Genomic DNA, 22,713 nt, shown 5'->3' on the forward strand with positions numbered 1-22,713 from the left:
AGCTCTGAGTCTTGTTGGTTTGCCCCAGTGATGTAACATTCAAATAAATTGGGAGATCTTGAATTATTTAAATGCAGATGATAAAAATAAACCCAAGATACATAAGTTACTTGCTTTCCTTCTCCCTTGCATTTAGAAATTCACTGTTAGCATGGGAAGTTAAGGCAATGTGCAGGATTTCCATTCACCTCAATCTGAATATAGACAATCTTTATATTGTTATACACTGCATCTTTTGTCGATACACACGTTGATTTCATGCCTTACTCTCCTTTTCTTTTGGTTTATAGGCCCCATATTGCAACAGCATCTATTTCTCTACGTTCCTAATTTCAGATCCACCGGATGTGGGCTGTTGGATATTCCCTATTTTAGCTGTTTCTGAGCCTTTCCATTGAACTGGGACTGTCACACTCAGGGAAGTCTTTAAATGGATTGTACAGTTGAAGGGATTTAGCTTAAATATGGTAATGAATTATCAGAAAGTCGTAATTAAGACAAAAGTGAGGAGTTAAAAGGTTGTCTGAAGGCTAAAAGAGCTCTGCCCACTGGGGACTGAAAGCCAGCAGAATTACTGGAGAGCAGTTCCTGAACTGAACAGCTTCCATATTTAAATTTCCTCAGGCATTTTGAGTAGAGTTTTTTTTCCTGCAGCGAGATCATTTGCCTCATCTACATCATCCAAACCCAGAATAAAACCACCGAAGTCGCAGAAAATCGGTGTGAAATCAGAAGGCTCCAATTAAACCCACAATTTCTCTGCACAGTGTCACAACAGCAGCACACACAGGAACGAGTGTGACAGCCTGAGCTTTAGCAACCAGTTCCATCTTCTCTGTCACAACATTTTCAAAGACTCTGCAGGTGTTTGGGTGGTTACAAAAGTCTTGCCTCTCACAGTGGCTGTAACAGCACGTGCATGTTTTACACCTCCTAAGTATGCACTGAAAAATAAAATAAGCTCACAGCCACTCCTGATTTAGATATCTGGATACAAATATAACTGAAAATGAGCATAATTGTGTCTGACATGCTTTGAGCTGGGTCTAGAGTAGCAAAGGTGTAAAGCAGTGAGTAGCTCCCAAACCTTGTATTAAATTACAGTCTCAGCTTTAAGTGGCAGGGACCAAAGGTTTTTATTGCATGGATGAAATTCAACTAATTGCTTCTAGTTTTTCAGAGACTAAATAAGGCAGGTGGACAAGCAGGTGACAGGGAGAATAAACAGCACCAGCCAAAGATATTGCCAGTGGGAATGAAAATAAAAGGGGAGGTGTTCAGGAGCTGGAGTTCAGGATCTAAAGAGGCATAACTGCATTTAAGCAAAGTGGCAAGAGTTTGCATGAATGCAGCAACAGTTAGTTTCTAAGAAACAATTTGTTTCTAAGGAACAAATAAAAGAAAGGACGTTTTCAAAAAAGAAAAAGGACAAAAAAAAAGGGAAAAAAAGGCAAAAAAAGAGAAAATGATGGACAGAAAACTGTCCATCTTCAGTAGTGTACGGCCCAGAGAACTACTAAAAATACCTTCAAAACAACTATCTATGTACACTTGGTGCTTTTAACTGAAGTGAGGATGAAGAAGAAGAAAAAAAAACAACAAGAGAAGAGTCTCTGAAGTAAAATCCCATTGCTTTCAGCTTGGAAAATCAACTCCCTATATTTTGGATGTCAAGAAACAAATAAATCCCTAACTCGAGGAGGAACAAGGAGGTAATAAAGCTGACCATTTACAGACACATTTGTTATTCTCATAGGAATCATTAAACAAAAAGCCACATGTAATAAATAATCCTTTTTGAGTATGCTTAGATTTCCACATGAAATGATGGCATACTATGGGATAGTAAAGAAATTCAGTGATGAAATCATCCTTCTGTGCTGATGCTGAATACATGACTGTAAATGGTAAGGATGGCAGACAATTATTTTCAGTGACAGCTGAGGTCAGGAATCCTCCACATCATTGCTTTCCTTGTCACTGTCCCCTGGTTAGATCATGACAAAATAATCACAGCAAGAAATTAGTCACTTCATCAGAAAAGTGCTAAAACGTGTTTGTGTGACCTCACTTTTATAATGATGTTTCACTGAACAGTTCAGGGAAAGGCCAGGAATTAGGCACAGTCAGTTTTTCATCATTAGCAAGATATCAGATACAGGGCTGCTCGAGCCTCTGAAGCAAAATAAATCAGGAAGCATCCAAATTTGAGTCATTTTAACTCTTCATTAAATCATGAGAGAACACTGATGCCAGTCAGCAAACAATTTCCAGGAACTTAAAAAGGATCTGGGGAAATTATGTGATCAACACTGTCATAAATACATGTGCACACACATCTGCAGTTCACTTCAGGAAAAAAAAAACACGCCTCTGAAAACACTTTGAAATCCACTATAAAAAATTTCTTGGAAATTGGAAGTGCTTAAACCAGCCTAAGGCATTAAATGGCAGGAATGTGACATTTGATTCAAACACAATTAGAAATGCTGCTAATTTTAGTCCCAGCCAGGTGATAATGTGATCCCAAAGTGGGACACGTTACTTTAAACAAGAGAGAAACGAGTTTAATCAGCACAAAACTGTGGAGTCCCCACAGAGCAACAGCAAAGGAGTAGTTGGTAGGAAGTTGGCACACCTCAGAGTATACAAGAGGGTAAAAAAGAGCTGTAAAAAGTGGTTATGTGTGAAATAAATTTAAGTTTCTCACTTCCCAATAGGTTTACAGTAAGAGTTAAAAAGCAGCGATAGGAAGGTGTTTGCATTTGGTCACCTGGCAGAAAAATGGCTGTTGGGCTCAAATCTGAAAGGGAAAAAGGTCCACTAGAAGGACACCTGCTTAATTTGTATTTTAAGACATTTTAAAGGAAATGACAGGACAGTTGACTCCATATTTTTTTTTTAATGTTCACTGAAGCTTCTCAGAGCATAACACAAACAGGTATATCCTAATTAAAAAAGAGCCCCGGTGTTTGCATGAACAACTACACGTGGCTGCATTTCTGTGGATGTGTTAAAAATACTGCTTAATTGTGATGCTACTGAAGGAAAAAAATAAGCTTGGTTCACTTGTTCAGGTTGACTTGCCCTGGGAATATGTAAAGCAAAACTAAAAATACCTGAAGCAGCCCAACAACCAGACTTGGCTGTGAGGGACATGTTGTGAAAAAGTTAGAGACAAGTGAAATAATAAGGAAAAAACACCTTGTTAAGCATTAGAGGTAGAGAAAAGAGTAATCCAAATCTTCCCTAGTGTTTGTTACACTAATAAATTTAACCTGTGAGGGCAGTCACTGCCTCAGTTTTGTTTCTTCCTTTATTCTAGTTAAATAAATGCAGAAATAAAATAAATAAAGAGCAGAATTAGTAAAAATTGTCCAGGGGATTGTCTGGCATTTCCTTGTCCTTCTTAGGGACAGTTCTCATGACTGCTGGCCATAGCTGGAGTTAGAGCTGCTCCTGTGTACTATAAAAGTCCATGAATCCCTAGTATTCCTTATTATATCCTTAGGCTGTGCTGTATTTATCCCTACAGTGCCAAACTACTCAAGTTTTGGTGCTTCCATTTGACAGATGAGACAGAAAAGCTGATCTGGTTCCTGAGGGGCCACACTGAAAGTATTTGACAATACTTCCATTATTGTAATTTGTGTAAAAAAAAATAAATTTAAATTCTGCAATACTTTTGTAATAAGAGCAAGATTCTTCTAGTTGGCCCTTAGCTGCCATACTGTGAGGGGGCTGCAGGGAAGCACATGAGTAGATTTAAAATATCCAGTAACACAATACTCACCATCAGTTCCCTACACAATATGATGGATAATAACCAAGCTAATGGAATTCTGGAGTATATAGAGAGGAGGTGCCAATTAGAAGTAGGGAGCTGTTATCTCACTAGCAGTGAGATTGCTGGGGGGAAACACCACCTGCACTAGGGCCTGGAGCAGGAAAAATTGTAATACAAGATGGAAAAGCATTCAGAAAGAGCTGCAGAGCTTATCTGACTTCTGTCAAACTGTAAGAAGTTTAAGAAGCTCAAGGCTAAAAGAACATTAAAAGGCAATTTGAACTCAGCCTGTAAATCCTTCATGGCGAGCAGATGTCGGATGATAGAGGACTGCAGCAAACAAAGACAGAAAAATACCCAGTACCTGCAAGATCTATTTATACAAATCTTGACTGTTGATAAAGAGCAGGATTAACCTCAGTTGGGCCATTTAAAAGTCTTACATCTACTAGTTATTTAAGCACCCTCACCAGCACATTGAAAGAGGCATTTTTCAGAAGGCTGTTCATTCCACCTTCTCTCGATGGATGGAATTGCTTGGAAGCTTATCTTGATTAATTTTTTGACATCATGCTGGAAGATTAGTTTGTAAGAGTCACTAACATTTAACCAGATGAAGTTTGCCAGTGGGATTCATCTCACCTAAGTGTGCATTTCTTTCAAAGTTGGCAAGTCACCGAGGAAATGTCTTGAGATGCAACAAAACAGCCATTATTTGTGATTTTGAAAACTGGCAAGGGAGCTTGTGGAACATAAGCAACAGTGGGAAGAATGGGAAGCTAGATCCTGCACAGAAGGCCAAAGTGAGGACCCTAAGGAGAATGGCTCTTTAAAATCTGATTTATGTGGGGAATGTGTGAGGCTGCAGTCCCAGAAGAGTCACTCACACCAAAATCAGTTTTCATGGGATCATTAGGTTGGAAAAGACCCTTAAGGTCATTGAGTCCAGTCGTTCCCTCAGCCCTGCCAAGGCCACCACTAACCCATGTCCCCAGGTGCCACATCCAGATGGCTTTGAAATCCCTCCAGGGAGGGGGACTCCACCCCTGCCCTGGGCAGCTGTTCCCTTTCAGTGAACAAATTTCTCCTGGTGTCCAGCCTAAACCTGCCCTGGCACAGCTTGAGGGCATTTCCTCTTGTTCTGTCCCTTGTTCCCTGGGAGGAGAGACCAAACCTCACCTGTCTTCAGCTTCCTTTCAAACAGTTGTAAAGAGCAAGAAGTTCTCCCCTGAGCCTCCTTTTCTCCAGCTGAGCCCCCCCAGCTCCCTCAGCCCCTCCTGCTGCTCCAGACCCTTCCCCAGCTCTGTTCCCTTCCCTGGACACGCTCCAGCCCCTCAATGTCTTTTTTTTGTCCTGAGGGCCCAAAACTGCCCCCAGGATTTGAGGTGTGGCCTCAGCAGTGGGGACAGGCACTGCCCTGGTCCTGCTGCCACACTATTCCTGATCCAAACCAGGTGCCCTTGGCCTTCTTGGGCACACCTGGGCTCATGTCCAGCCACTGTCACCAGCACCCCCAGGGCCTTTCCCAGCTTTCCAGCCCCTCTGCCCCAGCCTGGAGCTGCAGGGGATTGTTGTGACCCCAGCAGCACATTTCCCTACCATTGCAATCCCATCACACAACTGAGCAGTCAGAAAACACGAACCAACAGCTGCACATCAAAAAACCAAAATCACACGATGCTTTTTTCCCAGTTGTATCATCCTCTGCCATTAGGGAACACAGGGGACAAACATGTGGCCTTCCTCCTCCCCACCTCTTCCAATAAATGCCTGATTATGCAGCTGCTGCATAATAGCTGCTGATGCCATGGGACTGCACAATCACACCAAAGAATGGGAATCTCTGGGCAAAGTCTCATCTCAGGCACCACCTGCCAAATCCTCAGCTCTCCCATTCTCTGGGCACAGAAAGCCACTGGTGGTGGTAGCACTGAAGAGGTGAAGATTATTTTTGTGGCTTCCAATTTCTTCCATGTAAGATTATAGTGGACACAAGAAAATTGACTCTCTGTTAGAGTGTGTATATTTAATAGCTATGGTTGAATTCATCGTTCTGAATTATTCCAGCCTTTCTGCGCCTCATCTATTGTTAAGGTGCATACCTGATAACTGCACTCACCACTGGGCAACTGCAAGAAGCTTGAACTTCTCTCATGAAAAAATGAGTGTACAACAGATCCACAGTACGAAGCGTGCACACAGATGCAAAAAAAATAAGCAAATAATGAAAAGTGACGTAGAACAAACTGAGAATAAGCCACCAGCTGGCAGTCATAATTGTTCACAACAAAAAAATGTCATTGCTTCATAAATTATCACTCCCACCAAGCCATACCTCAGTCCAGTGACGCCAACCAAGTGCTGGTTTTTCTTCCTCTGTGACTCCAGAAATGCTGCTCAGCAGGGGTCACTGAGCCATGCACAAAGATCCTGTTGCAGCCAAAGGACATTTTACACCCCAGCAGACACTTATCTGGCTGCAGCTGTGAGACAATTTAAAAATAATAAACCAGTCACAGTTCCACCAGAGTGTCAAAACATGTTTCTCTGCAAAACTGGCAATACAGCTCAGATAACCACGAAAAAACCATTTGTTTTCTTGCCTTTTGCACTCTGCTGAAATTGCCCAGGCTCCTTGGCTGCTTCTCTTTCCACATCACGACACACCTCAACTTCTCCTGTTGCTTTTTACATGGGAAAGGCAGAGAGGAAAAGAGAGAAGAAACATTTCTGCATAAAATTGTCTTTCCAACATCCCTTCCAGTACGTTGTGCTGTTTCCAGTGCTGGTGTTGTGGGTGTTACCCTCCTGCTCCCAGCTGCAAGTGAACAAAGTTAAACATTATTTATTGCCTGGATGATTATGTGCAAGGCAACTTACCTGGATCCACCACAGAACCAGATTAAATTGCAAAGGCTTTACTCCTATTTAACTGTTGGTAATTTTGTTAACGTTAAAAAAGCTCTTTCTTGAAGTATCTTCAGGAAGTTATTTTAAAAGAAACGGCTTTAAATTTCAGACTGGAAAAGCCACACAAATTCAGTTGTGGGGGAAACAAAAATCATACACAGAAAGAACAGTTGCAGGAAACACAGTGACTTTCATCGTACAATGAAATTTGGCTCTCAACACAGCAATTACTACATATTTTCTCTTGATCTCTGACTCAGAAGACTAACCCTCAATACCGAAAAGTGAAAGCAGAAAATAAAGCTCTTTGGTAAAAGAAATATTTCAATAATTATTTTTTTTTCTCTTATGCCATTAATACACATTTTATTTCCCCAAATGACAGAATTCCCTGTGTTGTGCACAGGTAAATAAAAAAGCCAAGTTAACTTGGAGTAAATATACAACTCTGGGCTAAACCCCAGGTTTGGAGATCAAAATTCAAGTGCTGAACCAGCTTCCTCCCTCCTAAATAGAGGGAGTTGTGCAGTTGGAGCAATTTGAGCCTCTGGCAAGGAAGGGTAAGAGAGGCAGCACATGAATCTTGTTTCAGGTCTCCTGGAGGAAGCAGCAGTTCTTGTAAAAAACTGTTAATAATCAGGAGAGAAAAATGGAAATGGGAGAAAGAAAGGGGGTGTAACCTCCTCAGTGGGATGAAAGGCAGAGATGAGGTGGGGACTGAGAAGTTCCAGCACCCCCAGGAGCTCCCTGCCCTCCTTGCTGCTGGATGAGGGCACAGGGATCAGGCACTGTCCTCTTCAGGGCCACTGCTGTGCCCCCTCTGCCCCTGCAGCACCCACCTTCCTGCCAGGGGAGTGCAGAGCCTGCAGTATTTCATAGGGATCCAGCTGGGATCCAGCTCAAGGTATTCATATTTTCATTATTCAGAGGTATAAAAATATCAGTTTGATCTGCTTTGGAAATCAACATTGCCACCTTCTTTCAGATGGAGTCCTGCTTCTCAATCCCCTGAAATCTCAGTGGCTCTCAGTTTTATTTGACTTCATGGCCCTTGAAAGAAGTCAGCACCTTGAAGCTCTGCAAATGGTACCTGAACACTCCAGCCTAATGTTTGGAGCAAGTCTCAGCAGTTCAATTTCCATGGAAGTGTTTGTTTGTTTTAATCCTTTGTTAGGATAAAATGCTAGGCAACAATTTTAATAGATTGAATTTTGCTGATGCCGAAGGGGGCAAAGAGCTCCAGGGTAAAAGGAGCAGGATGTTCACCTGATGTAGGTTGGCCTGAGCTTTTGTTCAGCTCAGGGGTTTAAACTTTAATTTTACCAAGAAACTTAAGCTGCATTTCCGTATAAAAGGTGCATACACAGAAACTGTGGGCCAGATGAATAAATAGATAAATATGCAAATAGCATAATACATGTACATATAGTTCCCATGGCCACATTTTTCCTTCTCTCACTAATTTTTCCGTACAGCTCAGTTAGTGTCAAGCTACAAACCACACCAGCCTGCATTTAACCTCAGCTGGAAGTTGCTAAGACCTGTTACAACACTTAGAATTGTAGTAAAGATCCCTTACACTGAGTAGAGCTTGCAGAAACACCCATTTAATATATGACCTTCACTTATAAATAAATTGATCACTTCATGGCAAAGGAATTATAAAAAAAATTAAAATTTACTAGGCTTAATAAAAGAATACACTCTATAACTGCTCTTCTTGCTGAATCAAGCACTGCTGTTATACCAAGGTTTTGCTGTTTGTGTTTTTTCTTTGGTTGGGTTTTTTAAATATCCCTGTCAATATTTTTGGTGCATTAGGAGATGGTGTAAGCAGGGAATGGCAGCGTCCCAACAAGCTACATCATAAATCACATGGTAAGTTTTCCTGCTTGCTTTTTAAACCTGGCCTTCGATTTCTAGCACATCTGTTAAATTCAGATTGTCAGTCAGCATGAAAGGAGGCCTTTCTCTCCTATCATGTACCTGGATTTTAGCACAGAAGGGCAGGTTCTTGTAAAGCCCCTTGTGCTTCCCGTTGTGCTCTCTTGGATCTGAGATGGCACTGCTGGGTGAGAGTTCAGCCAAAGTGCAGAATACTGGAATATCTGGGATATATCAGGATACCTGAGTATCTGGGATATATCAGAGCTGCTGTGTGGGAACAGATTTGGAACGCTGGGAAGATCAGCTTTTGAGAGATTGGGATGAGCTGGAATCAGAGACGTTCAGATCATTCAGTCCCTGCCACTGACATAGAAATATTCCAAGGTTTGTGGTTCTTCCCAGAGCTGTGTGTGAGGAAATACCCACAGGCCTCGGGTTTTCCATCAGAATCTTTTGGTGTGTTACAGGTCTGTTGTATGTGTTAATAATTAAATTTGCTCACGAATAAATACGAGGGAAGAAGGTTTCTAACCAGAACACAGAGATTCCAGTTCAAACTCCACATGGTGGTACTGGATTGTAAATATGTATATTTACAGAGAAGATTGTGTGTTTGTACATTTGCACAGAAGATATATTTACATGGGAGATTGTATTTTGTAGATTTGCTTGTGGCAGTGTGAGGCCGAAGATCATGTTTACAGAAATCCATCCTGCACGTTTTTATAACTTGGGTTTTGGGGGCAGTGGGACTACTCCCTCCCTGAGTTAGGCAGGGGACTTTTAGGCTCCTGCACCTGGTCTGAGTAATTACTGGGGTTTTTTGGAGCCAGTAAAGACAAAAAGGGAGTCCCTGCAGCATCATTCACCCAGGCTGATGCCCCAGGAGGACCAGAGGAGCTCTGCAGAGGTGCCTGTTGCTATCTGTTGACAATAAAGGACCCTGGGGTCTGGAAATTAAGACATTTAACCATTTTGGTGCCTAAGGAAAGTCAAGTGAGATTAAACCCCACTCCCTGCCATTAAATTATACTACCCATAGCAATAATCTCCTTTCCAAAGCAACCTTCAAGAAGCAGACAAAAATATACTCTCTTGCCTCTAGCAATAGTTGCTCTTGGCCTCTCTGTTCCTAAATACCCCAAGTCATCTTCCTCTATGATAGGAATGCAATTAAAGCCATTTGGTCACTTCAGTTATCAGAAAATTACACAAAAACAAGCACAGTCTCAGGTGGAATAATAAGTCTGGAGTTCCTTAGGTGACATCCATATTCATCATGATCACGGTGCCTTGAGGTCTTGAAAGGAACTGAGCACAGTTCAAACTATACAAAACCAAACCAGGGTTGGGGTTTTTTTGGTGAACAATGCAAATTAGCTTTGCTTCAGGTGAATCAGCTGTTTAGTGGCTGCCACGTATTCACCTCCAGGAAAATTTGGCAACAGTCAGGCAGATGAATTTCAGCCCCAGGTGACTCATCTGAGCACCCTGGTGGGGATGTGAGGTTTTTATAAATGTTTTATATGTAATGAAGAATTTATATATAATGGAGAATGAGTAAGTCCAACTCACTTTCACTTTAACTTCTAATTGGCCATTCGCTCTTTTAAGATGCTTTGGAAGGCCCAAGCTGTTTTGAGTTTGGCTTGTTTTTTTTTAATAACCTTAAGAGGAGGAAGAAAACATTTCAGATCATTGAAAGTCAGGCTGCAATGCTTCAGTGAGAGAGGACACAGCTTTTCAGTGATCACCTTTCAATTTATATCCTCAAACCTTTATCTGTTCCCTCTATTCAAAACTCATAAATTAGAACTTCGAATGCTTCATATTTCCATTAAAAAAAAAATCAACATAAAACACCTCAAAAATTTTCCTGGATGTTTTTACCTTCCAGAACAGTGTTCAGGAGTATCAACCATTTCAGGATCTATCAAATGAAAAACATTGCCACTAATTGAAAAATACTTGACTTTCAGAAGCACAGGATTACTTCAGAAACCATTATTTACAGTAAGTAATATTTATTTATGTTAGCAACCCTATTGGTTTCACATCACTACTCTTTGCAAGTGAGTATTGTAAAATATGGCCTCTAGGAAAAAATAGAGAAAAATTGTATCCTGTGTGGTTTCATCCCCCTCCCACCCAGCCCAGCTGATGGGACAAAAGATGTATTTAATTTGTACAATTCTAGATATTCCAGAAACTCTGCAGGAAACCAGATTTCTCTCTTAGCTTTGCTGTGTTAGCCAGGGACCACATTAATAACAAAAGTTAGGCCAGCTGCTGCTCTCACACCCTCAGTGCTGCTGGGGGAGGTGGGGAGGTGAGTCCTGGCCTGCAGCAGCTCTCCAGGCTCACTCCAAGTGCCAAGTCTCCTCCTGCATCCGTCTGGGAGACAGCATCCGAGCAGGTCCCAAGCTTCCCTTCCCAAAAAAGCATCCAGCTCATTGGTGATGAGCCCTATGCCATAACCATGTGCCAAAGCAGTGCTGGTGCAGGGCCCTCCTGCTCCTTGCAGGGCAGAGCTGGGAGGCAATTCCTGACTGGTTCCAGTTTGTTTCCCACCAGCTCAGAGCACTGCCCTAGACACAAGTCCAAACCAGGGAAGCCCAAACGTGTGCTGTAGACAAAGTGTTCCTCTGAAAACCACCTCTGAACTCAATATTGGCGACAAAAATCACGGCATCGAGTTTAAAAGTAATTTAAAGAGGTGAACAGAGACCCTGCACTGATGTGAGCAACCCAGTCTCCTGGCTGCCTGCACACCAGTGAGGGGCATGGCTGTTGTTAGTTCAAAGGTCTGAGCTTTGGGATTAGATTTAGATTTCGATCTAGATTTAGATTTAGCTGGAAAATAAGCAGTTGAAATCCTTCAAGTTCCCTCTGGTGTGGAGAGTAGCCCTGCCCTGACCCCCCAGTATTTCCTCTGCAGCACAACCACCACAGCCATCCACCAGCAGCTCCCTGTCCCCTACAAGTGCCCAAACCAGCCTTCCCAATGGGAACACCAGATATTCCCGAAGTTCCCAAAGCTCCTTTAAAGCCAGTGAGCAGCTCTCAGCAGTGATGTGACCTGCAGTTTGTCTTATCCCCCCCCCCCAGCCCTTATGGGAGCTGCACAACCTCAAACCGATGTAGAAGAGATGAGATTCTTAAGAAATGGAGTGAGCAATTTAAAAGGCACGTTTACCAACACTCATAACAAACTATTAAAATGGAAATGTCTTTAAAATTGCGCTGCTTCATAGTTTGGGCACTTATAGCTTTTTTCTAGCAGCCCTTTCTCAAACTCTTGAATGCATTCCAGGATGCTCCAGTGTCTGAGTCAGCTGACAGCACTCCCTTTTGTAGCATGTGATGCCCTGAGGTGACAATTAGCTCCCCTGACACAGACAGGCAGCTCTGCTCTGCAAGAGCAATAAAAGGAAGCACAAACCTATTTCCTCCTACCTGTATTTCCCAGGTGGGAGGGAGGAGAACAGTCTGGCAGGTGACTGGTTTGTAGGAGCTAATCCCCCTCCACTTTTGTGTGGGTTCCAGTCACACCTTGAGCCTGACTTGTTCCTCCTTCAGCACTCGTGGTAACACGTTGCCCCAAGAGCAAATCCACTGCTGTGAGCACAGTCCAGAGGAAACTCAGATGATCCAAATGGTTTCTTCCCACCTGCAGAGCAACAACATGAGCAGTCAGCAGCTGGCTTTCCCAGCATCAATTATGGAAACTTGGCTTTCTGGTGCTTCCCTGGGACTGGTATAATCTTTAATCCACCCCAGCAAAAGCTGTCCCCACCACAAGGCTGTCAGGAATCTCTTGCCTCTAGCAATAGTTCCTCTTGGCCTCTCTGTTTCTAAATACCTCAAGTCATCTTCCTCTATGACAGGAATGCAATTAAAGCCATTTGGTCATTCCAGTTATCAGAAAATTACACGAAAACAAGCACAGTCTCAGGTGGAGTAATAAATCTGGAGTTCCTTACATGACATCCATATCATGATGTCACGATGCCTTGAGGTCTTGAAAGGAACTGAGCACAGTTCAAACTATACAAAACAAAAGCAGGGTTGGGGTTTTTTTGGTGAACAATGCAAATTAATTTTGCTTCAGGTGAATCAGCTGTTTAGTGGCTGCCAGGTATTCACCTCCAGGAAAATTTGGCAACAGTCAGGCAGATGAATTTCAGCCCCAGGTGACACATCTGAGCACCCTGGTGGGGACGTGAGGGTTCTGTAAATGTCTGGAGAATTAGGAAGTCCAGCTCACTTTCAGTTTTACTTGGAATTGGCCATTCACTCTTTGTCCTGATAGCCTTGCTTATGTTGAAGTACACAGCACATCCCAGCACTGCTCTGGGCACGTTGCAGGAGACTTGTAAATACACCTTGTCTTTCCAGAAGGCACCAGCTGTTCTTATGCTCATTGCTGCAACTCATCTGCCTTTTGCCTGATGGTGTTAAATAAAGGTGACAATTCCCAAGCCATGATAGCAAAAGGGCAGTTTATGTTACCCAAATGAGCAGCAGACAGAAAAATCCTGCTAAGAAAATCTTCTCTTGAACTGACAGAAACTGCTTTATCTCCTGAGCACTCTGGTGCTGCTCCCCATGGCTCACAGGAGCTGTAGTTCACAGTTCTCCATCTGTGCTTAATCCAGAGCACACGAGAACATTTCTAGTTGCCAGCCACACCTGCACTAGGTAAGGAATGGGCTGCCACCTTAATACAGTGGGTACATGCACTCAAATAGGAACCCCTCCCAAATGTCCCCACAGAATATGATCAATATTTACACCTGTGCTGTGCCCCCCTGGGCCTTATGGACCTGTTATGAAGTCCCATGGTGTTTTCTAACAGCTGATGGGGAGAAGCATCCCAGGCATTTCTGACTGCTCAGCAAAGGGATTCTTTCAGTTGATCCCATTTATGTGTTTCCCCAATGACCAAGATCACACCTGCCAGGGGAAAAAGCTTCTTGTAACACATCCCAGGTATTTCCATCACCTTTCCTCAGGTCTGCAGGTGAGGGGTTGCTTAACTCTGATGAAATCAGGCATGTGTTGCACATTTATTCTGTTTGAGCCTAAACATCACCCCGAGGTATTCGCTTTCAAACATATTTTGACATTTCTCTCCAGCCTTGCAGGATTGTCAGCTGCAGTAGAAATAACACTGGAGCTGAAATTTCAGTCTGTTTTTCAAGCTGAAAATTTCCAGGGCCTGGGTTTTGTTTAAACTCTTAAGCACCAGATGTCTGTGTTCCCTGAGCCAGCCATTATTTTAGAAACATCAGCAATGGCTACCAGTGGGGGTGGTCCTTTTCCACAGTGGCTGTGACAAAACTGGCCACTGTTTAGGGTCATCCTCTCATCTGACCTCATGTGGGTGCATTTCATAGCTAGACCAGAGGAGAATTTGTGCTTCACCAAAAATGAGGTAACTGGGGATGAAAACAGAGGCAAACCCAATGCTCCCTTATGGCAAAATTAAGAGTTGGACTCTGATCCTTGTGGGTCCCTTCCAAATCTCAAAATATTCTGTGATTCTGTGAAAATGGCAACACCCACTGCCAATGCTCAATGCTGAAGTGCTCCTTGTCAATTCAAAAAACCTAAACATTCAATCTCCTCAGTGCTGAGCCAACCTGAGGCAAACTGTTGTTGAAGTTTCCCCTACATCGGAAAAACCCGAATCATTCCACTATTTTGATGTTCTCCCAAAATAAAAAAAAAAAAGATGATGAGCTCCACCTAAGAAATCTGAGACTTTCCATTTTCTCTCACACAGACAAGACAGCCAGATTGAGATTGCACCAGCACTGTTCATTCTGGCCTTTCAGAACTTTTAAGCATTAAGACTTGGTAACCCAAGCAACTTTTCAACATGCATTTTGGGTGTAGCATTAAATGCTATGTATAACCCAGCCATAGGAGTGTACAGATGCCAAGCTAGGAAAATTATCTCCCTGCTCTTTGGCAGATTCCACAGGCAGAGGGATTAGATTATGTTCTATTTCTTTCTGGTTTAAAATATATTCAGACAACTGAATGGCTTTTCATTTAGTGCTTGTCCTGCAATTAATTTCTCACATCCTTCCTTTCAGTCTTGGGAGGCTTTTACAGAGTCTGGTGCATTGTGCTGTGTCCTCCCTTGTCCTTCCATTTTTGGGGGAAGGAGGACATTCCCATTGCCTGTAACAATCAGTGTATCCACCAAGGGCTTCTTATTGCTGGAAGCTGTTTGTCAGCCTGGCATCCCAGCTTTTCCTAGGAACAAAGAGTGAAAGCTTTTCCCCCTCTGCCAGCACAGCCAGATTTGAAGGCATTGCAGCAGAACTCAACAGGCACGGATCAGAACAGGTCTGCTCAGACCAGTGTAGTGCAATTTTATGCCAGAGGAAGATCTGGACATTTGCAGAGACTGGTCCCTTTGCTGTGAACTGTGAGCCACAATTCCTGTAAGTGATGGGTCCAGGGTGTACCTGAGCTCTGGAGGGGCTGTGGTGATGGATGGTGCTTTTATGTGAACACCAACTTAGCAAGAGGCCTTGTGACAGTGAACATGGCAACTGTTTACCTCATTTGTCAGAAAATGGCAGAAATCTCTGAAAAAAACTTGGCTCCAGAGGCTCTGAATCATTCCTTCACTACTAATGGGTGTCATTTTTTTTCCAGTGGAACTAAGCCACCGTACAAAGCTATTGCTGTGAAAGAGGAGGCACTATTTTAGTTGGCTACTTCCTTGTCAGGCAGTGGAAATCATAGAATTGCTTGGAAGGGACCTTAAAGGAAGAGACCTTAAAGATCATCTTGTTCCAACCCCCTGCCCCCATGGGCAGGGACACCTTCCACGATTTCAGGTTGCTCCAAGCCCTGTCCAACCTGGCCTCCAACACTTCAGGGATGGGGCAGCCACAGCTTCTCTGGGCAACCTGTGCCAGGGTCCCATCACCCTCATGGTAAAGAATTTCTTCCCAATATCTAATCTAAAGGTACAATAACCTTTGCTAGTGAGTAGGAGCAATGTGAACCATCTCCAAAGCACAGGCCTCGGCTCAAAAGGCATTAAAATCCTGCAGAAGTGCCCAGGAGTGACAAACACAGGGCTTCTGCTGCCAAGCACAGTGTGATGGGAGACTGGAATGTAACACTCTAAGTGCACGTGGCAATCAGCATTTGTCTTCCTTAGGAAAATGCAGGTGTTTTTTGTGGAACCCCAGCCATCTGAAGCAGTGCCTCTCACCTTTCCTGGTCCAGCCATCAATCAGTCACACACCCTGGAGGAAGGGCACCTTTCAGCCCAGCCTCTGTCCTGTCAGGGTTTGGTTTTGGGGAGAAGCTGTTGGTTCAGCACCAGGCTCAGCCAGGAGCTTGGAAAACACGGGGTGGATGCTTCCCACCTGAGAGGCTGAGAGCCTGAGAGGCTTTCAGAGCAGAGTGGGGTCTGTGCTGCTGGCTCTGCTGTTCACATCCTCCCACAGCTTTCTGCACTCGGGAGAAGAACTGGCAGGAAATGGAAGCTACTCACAGGAGCGATATTTTAGCTTCTGTGCAGCACAGAAACATTCATAAACTTTTTTTATGGTCTTTGGATCCAGCAACTCCAGTAACTCTCGCTTTAGCTTGGTGACACTTCTGATTTTGCATTAACCTTGGAAGAAGGATCTGCCCAGGAGCAACTTTGGGACTCTAAAGTAGAGGACAAGAGTAACTGGCTGATGGGTCTGACACATTTAAAACTGTCCTGGAGCACCCAAATGGCTGTTCTACCTGCTTCATCTCTAAACATTTATATTAAAATCAATCAATCAATCAATCTGCATCCTGTCAAACAGTCTAGTGAATTAAATTATGCAGATTTTGGGTTGGTAGAGCCTTTCATCAGAGCTAAAGCACACGAGGCAATCCACAGAAACAACTGAAGGTGCTCTGAAGGATGTAGGTGCCTCCCAGCCCTGACACGTTCTCACACTCTTCAGATTCTCTCTCCCCAGGTATTTTTTAAATCAGTTATAACTAAGTCTCCTGAGACTCTCTTCTAGGTACAAACAACTCAATTTAAACTTTAGGCTGCCTGCAGACTCACAAGAGGCAGGTCTGCATGTTGTGTTAGTGTGCATTTCTACCAGTGTCGAAAAAGGACAGTGGCAGAACAAAACAATGTGCATTTTTTGTGTATTTCTGACATGAATAAGGCTGTCTAGGCTGTTTGATTGTTAAAAAGCAATCAGCTGTCCAACCTTGAAATAGGTTTCATGTGATTGAGTTTTGGCTTAAATCCTCAGAGTTCAGTTGTGAGAAAACTGCATTTTTCTGCCCGGGGGTCCTCCCTGGCTGAGAGTACTGTGAGAAGTGCCTAAATCTGAATGAAGATAATACAATTCTAAATCTGAATTAGGATAAGACAGTTGTGCTGCGGCCCAGGTGACTGCATACCTGACCTTGCACTGTTGAGTACATCTATTGCTGCAATTTTAATAAGAGTTTTGCTGAGGTGGAAGTTGAGACTCAAGTCTCTGATGGGTGAAACACTAAACGTGCTGATTCCCACAGATATTCTGCTGCCTGAACCACATGTTCCTTTATATTTTACACATTAATGGAATGCAATATGTATAATGTAGCACATAAATTTAGGATTACCCATCATGCAAAGAACTCTGGTGGGAGAAGTTAATTAAGTGCTGTTGCTATTGGATACCCAACAGCTTGTATTTGTACCATTACCAGTTGCCTGCTGGAGCAAACAGATGCATTTCTTTAATTTATTACTATGATTAGTGATCTCAAAAGCTTTCCCCTAGTTGGGCTTTCAGCCAGTTCAGCCTCATATATGGCTGGATCCCAGGGCCAGTTACACACACTCTGCACAAGGGGAAGTTGGGGCAGATTTAAAGCATTTATGTGCAGGAGGCACTGCAAGCAAAAAGAACTTATGAATACTTGGAACACTTCTGTGAGGAAAGCACATAAATATATTATTTATCCACTTATGTATGTGGAATAGAAGCACATTTTCTCATCATATGAAAGGAACAGGGCCCAGAGTTCAGATATGCACCCAGACCTCAGAACAATGTTTTGTTCAGCTTGATACAAACGGGGAGAAACGAGCTTATCCTCCCTGACTGTACAGAATAAAAAGAGGAGAATGCAACCATCCACAGCACAAAATTCACTCTGCACCAAACAGAACTAATGAGGGAAGGTTACAGGCTTCTTAACACCTTCTTCATGCTTTTCCTTCCTCTTTCTTGCCTCCCCAAATCAAATCCACAACTGAGAATTCTGCAAGTTTTCCTTTACAAGGAAACACTTTGATGTTGTGTGCTCATGAAACATTTGTGGTTTATGTCTTCCAGAAAATCATATTGATGTGCCTCAAGATGGGAGAGGTAGGACCAGACTTCAAGGAGCAGCTTTCAAGAAAAATCAACTGAATTACAAGAGGAGGGAAAAATTAGGGATAAGCAGGAGAGAGAAAGACTACAAGAGGAAGATGGAGCAAGTCACCTGAAGACAAACATCATTCAGACAATTTCTGTAAGGAAATGATATGGAAAGAGTCTCCAGGAGAGAGTAGTCTGTAAGCAATATTTTAGTTCTAGACCAACAATATTATCTCTGGAAGAAAGCACCATATTTGAGAAAATGCTGAACAGGAAGAAAATTAAGTTGCTCTGGCAAATCCACACAAAGGTGGAAAAAGATCACAAGACAAACCTGTGGTAGATAACTTTTCTTTGCCTCCCCATCCATCTATTGCCATTTGAGCCTAATCTAAGTGTCAGAATACTGAATGTGAGTTTTTCCAAAGTTCTCTGGTGAGCATTTCCTCACGATGGGGTAGATGCTGGCAATCCTCATCACTGTTAACCATATCTACCATATGCATTGCAAGGTAAGCAAAGCCCTTTCAGTGAGTCCAGCTGCAGGGTAGCAGTTGCTTCAACCTTAATGCACATTTTAAGATCATTGGCAATGATTCTGCTAAGACATCAAGCAGCTGAGCACATCTCAAGTTCAGGTTCACACACCCTCTTCAAGAGGGGAGCTTTATTAGGAAGCAACACAGGCACCCAATTCCACCCTCACACTCCTTGAAGATGAAAAAGAAACAAAACAACAACAAAAAAATTGGCCAGCTGTGTATTTCAAAAGCAATAATACCATTTTCTCTTTGCTTTACAAGACAATAGTCCAACTCCCTCGGTCACTGACTGGCTTCAGAGTTTACACCTCACAAATGTAAGAATTCATTTGTGAGCCAGAAGGACAGTGATGCTACCACAGAAGTACTTGGTCAGCAGGTTGCAATAGGGTGACTTAACTTTCCACAGGACAGTCTTATTTTAAAATCCCCCAGTATCAATTACATGGGCAAACCCTGTGAAGTTCAATTGTTTAAGCTGTATATGTGGAGAACCTGGCAGTGGCAACCAAACAGAGGAGTTCATCTGGAAGTCATAACACAAAGCCCTGATAATGCCAAATTAATCCTTCAGGCCTAATATTTTGCCCTGTAAATCTGAATAACTTTAAAGTGACCATACATTCTGCTGTACAGCCAACACAAGTGACACGTGGTCAATGCATAATAATCAAGTTTTCCTTTTGGACCTCTTTGGCTGAGTGAATTTTATTCTCCTGTTGAACTTAAAAAGGGACACTGTTCTGAGTGATCTGAACTAATTCATGGCTGCTGGAGTGCAGGATGGTACATGACTAAAACCAGACAGGAATAAGTTGTGTTGGAGGACCCAACAAGGCTGGAGATCACCAGAGTGCCCAGCCTTCAATATCTGAGCAGGATACCAGCATGCACAAGCCCCTTTTCTTAACAAACCAAGTACTAAACTTGCCTGGTGTCACTGAGCAAGGACAGGCCACAGCTAAGAGAAAGAATTCAAACGCCACGGGTGGCAGTGCCACCCTGGGGGCATCAGACTCCATCCTGTCCTAGCTGAGCTTGATGCCTGGCCCATTCTCACTCATCACAGAAGCTCCTGAGTGAACAACTCAGCTTGTAGAGCCCCAGAGGAGCTGCCCCAGTGCAGCTGGGCTGTTTGGCACTGGGAGTGACACAGCACTTCAAATAAAACAGGGCCAGTATTTTTTTAGACCTTGATTCACACTAAACCGCAGAGATTCTTCTAGGTTTTCAAAAAGAATATGTCAATCAGGGCACTGCAAACCCTTCCAAAAAGAATATGTCAATCAGGGCACTGCAAACCCTTCCAAAAAGAACATGTCATCGGGGCACTGCAGAACCATCCAAAGCACTTCGGCTGGGAGCAAAAAGGACCCTCAGCAAAGACATGCTGTAAGGACCTTGCAGATCCTGGCAGACAGTCCAAAATGCTCTCTCCTTGAGGATGAGGGATTCTGCAGGGAAAGGGTCTGTGCTTCCGGGGTGGGAGAGCTGATCCTGTGAGCTGGAAGGTGGTGCTTTTAGTGCCAACTCCCAAGGAAAGCAAAGGAAACCACGGAGCTGGAGGCAATGTATCCATGGCTCTGCCAACATCACACCTTCTCCACACTCCCTCATTGTCTTCAAGGACAGTAATCCCTGCAGACACTCAAAAAAATACATATCTACACCCAAAAAAGTGCATATCTAGAGTAATCAGTCTCACCTAGGCACTTTGCAGTAACTCTTGGCTTCTTTTCCCTTTTTGCCAGCACCTACTACCATTGTGAGGTGAAGACTGCCACACAGAGAGCTTTGTAAAAAGCTTATGTTCATGGAGGAATTTGTATTAGATACTGGTTTGTGTGACTTACTGTATTTTGTAAGGGTTTTTTTCCCTCTGGGAATTGTGCGTTATAACTGAGCAGTTTTATGCTTTCCTTCTAGTACATGTATACCTTGTAATGGATGTGCTTTTCTGTTTGTTTGTTTTCTTTTATGCTCTATACAGAGCTGGTTAATAGAAGGTAGATACTCTCTCTGGCTGAAATTCTCATTTTGCCTCCCAGTTAATTTATGGATAAATCCCCGTTGTAGCTGGTGAACTGTGGTTCACCAAGTGTGTTGTTAGAATCACCTGATAGTTTCTCTGTTTTAGCAGAATATAAGATCCTGAGTAAGACTAATGCTAGCTGGGCCTTAACCTCTAGGGAAATAGTGCACTTCATGTGATTCCCTACCTGCCCTTCTCCCTCAGTGTTTGGGACACTGTAGAAGAGCACTGGCTACACAAACAGCCCCCTCAACACCTCAGCCATCTCTGTAGCTGGGCTCTGATACCCCCCTGCTTTTACCTGATCAAAATCATGGTGAACCAGAAAAACTGCAATGAACTTTTCACTTTTTTCCTGCAGAGACCGGTTCAAACACAACCTTTCTCTGTAAGAAAGAATCTGGACTAAAATAGATATATTTTCCTCCATGTCCATCCTGATCTGGCTGGAAAAATAAGGGATCTAAAATTAACATTTACAGCCTAGGTTACAATGGCAGCTGTCTGTCTCAGTGGCTATTAATGACCTTCATGCTCCAGAAACCTCCTTCCTTGTCCAACTCATTTTCTCTCTTCAGTTTTACTGAGAACTCAGTGTCCAACTTCTTAATAATTGCTGTGTATAACGTAGGACATAAAAAGATAAGTTATAAAGCTTGTGCAGGACTTGGTGTTGTAATTAACCATCTTTTGTGCCTGGTTATCAATTTTACAAAAACAGAGTGAAAATAATCCGGCCTCTCAATGTCTACTTCAGCATATTGTAGCAGCTCTTTTAGATAACTGTTTTTTATAGTTTTACTGTAATTTCTGTATGAGGACTGTCCACTTGAAGAAGCAACAGGTCAAAATGATTTTTTTAGAGTCAGTTCCATTTCACCACCAGTGATGGTGTATGAAAGGTATAAAGCAGCAAAAACAAAACCTCAGCCACTCACCAGGAAGAAACACCTTTTCTCAGCCTCAAACAATCCTCTTCTGCAAGACAGGCATTTCTTCTAGTCCTCCTTTTACAAAAGTAGTAAATCACTAAGAATATATACAGTACAATAGTCTATTTTAATAGTCAGCAGACAAATTTTAGGCTAATTAAGCTAACTAGAAATTCTAGGGTTGCAGTGATTTCTCTTTATCAATACATTGACAATAATATTGTTTACATAACACTTGATGTTTGAAATCAATACGTGCCAGTGTCCAGTGATTTGCTAATCTAGTTTTGGATCTAATCCTGTCCTATTTTTTGCAGCATTCTCTGACTTCATATTATGAATCATGTTGTCTTTCTAAAGTGATTGCCAAGTAAACCAAAAATGTGTTTTACACTGCTATTGCACTGCTCTTGTCTTTATATACAGTAGTTTTTATAAAGATGTCCTTAGGTTTTAATAAATGAGTGTAATGTAAACTAATCTCTGTAATAAAACTTGCTTTAGTGTTTCAGAGGCTGTCTGGAATAGCTGTAGAGATTTGAGCTTCCCTGTATTTCAATAGCTCCAAAATCTATGGCTTCCTTTCCATGTGCAGGGAGATCCCCAGATCCCAGCACTCCATAGTGTATTTAATACACAGAATGATGCTTGGATGGGAGACAGGGGGAAAGGGCCCCAAAAAACCAAACCACACCACAGAAACATGGCTGAGGCCACTGCATAAATAAATACATCACGTTTCCAGAAGTTTCTACCACCAGATATTTAAGAGGGAAATGTGAGATACTGAACAGAGGCTGCTAAGGAATCAACAAAATCTTCCCACTACTCGAGGCAAGCTGAGAAGAAACTGCAGCTGAGCAGACAGAAAGCAACATTTTGACTTGCACCCACCAAGAACTCCATCCCCACGTGGCTGGTATGGTGGGTCCACCTCCCCCCCGAGGCAAACACAATTTAACTTGCTCTGTACAAAAAGGCAGGACCAGCAATCCACAAAAAAAAAAAAAAAAAAAATCTTTTTTCCTGCCAGGCTGGAGGATTTGGACAGATTTTCCAGAAAGATTTAGGTTTCCTAAACACACTGTGCTCTCTGGAGGCCCTTTGTCACCTGTTGTTTACAGGAATCATTCCAGATGTTCCCACAACACCGAGGACTGAAATTTCAGCTCTCACATCGGTAAAAAGGGACAGTTTTGACCCAGCTGGATAAAACACACACACAAACCCAGAT

At 42.8% G+C, this 22,713-nt stretch overlaps 1 protein-coding gene across 3 annotated transcripts in view; it reads left to right on the forward strand.

Annotated features, from left to right (window-relative positions):
- The window catches only part of SHISAL1 (shisa like 1), a 237,231-nt gene extending 215,241 nt beyond the window's left edge, over positions 1-21,990 (forward strand). The window contains exons 5-6 of one of the 3 annotated variants that reach the window (XR_010430513.1): positions 10,482-10,597; positions 17,947-21,990. Coding sequence is in view for 2 of the 3 variants with exons in the window: in XM_064654077.1 (XP_064510147.1) it covers positions 291-330 (40 nt within the window). In the remaining variant the exon portion in view is untranslated. Of the gene's footprint in view, positions 1-290; positions 1,871-10,481; positions 10,598-17,946 lie in introns of those variants that run through there. The other 2 variants (XM_064654077.1, XM_064654079.1) reach the window with 2 other exon arrangements.
- Positions 21,991-22,713: the final 723 nt, after the last annotated feature.

Source organism: Pseudopipra pipra, chromosome 5 (genome assembly GCF_036250125.1).
Source record: "Pseudopipra pipra isolate bDixPip1 chromosome 5, bDixPip1.hap1, whole genome shotgun sequence".
In the NCBI taxonomy this organism is placed as follows: Eukaryota; Metazoa; Chordata; class Aves; order Passeriformes; family Pipridae; genus Pseudopipra; species Pseudopipra pipra.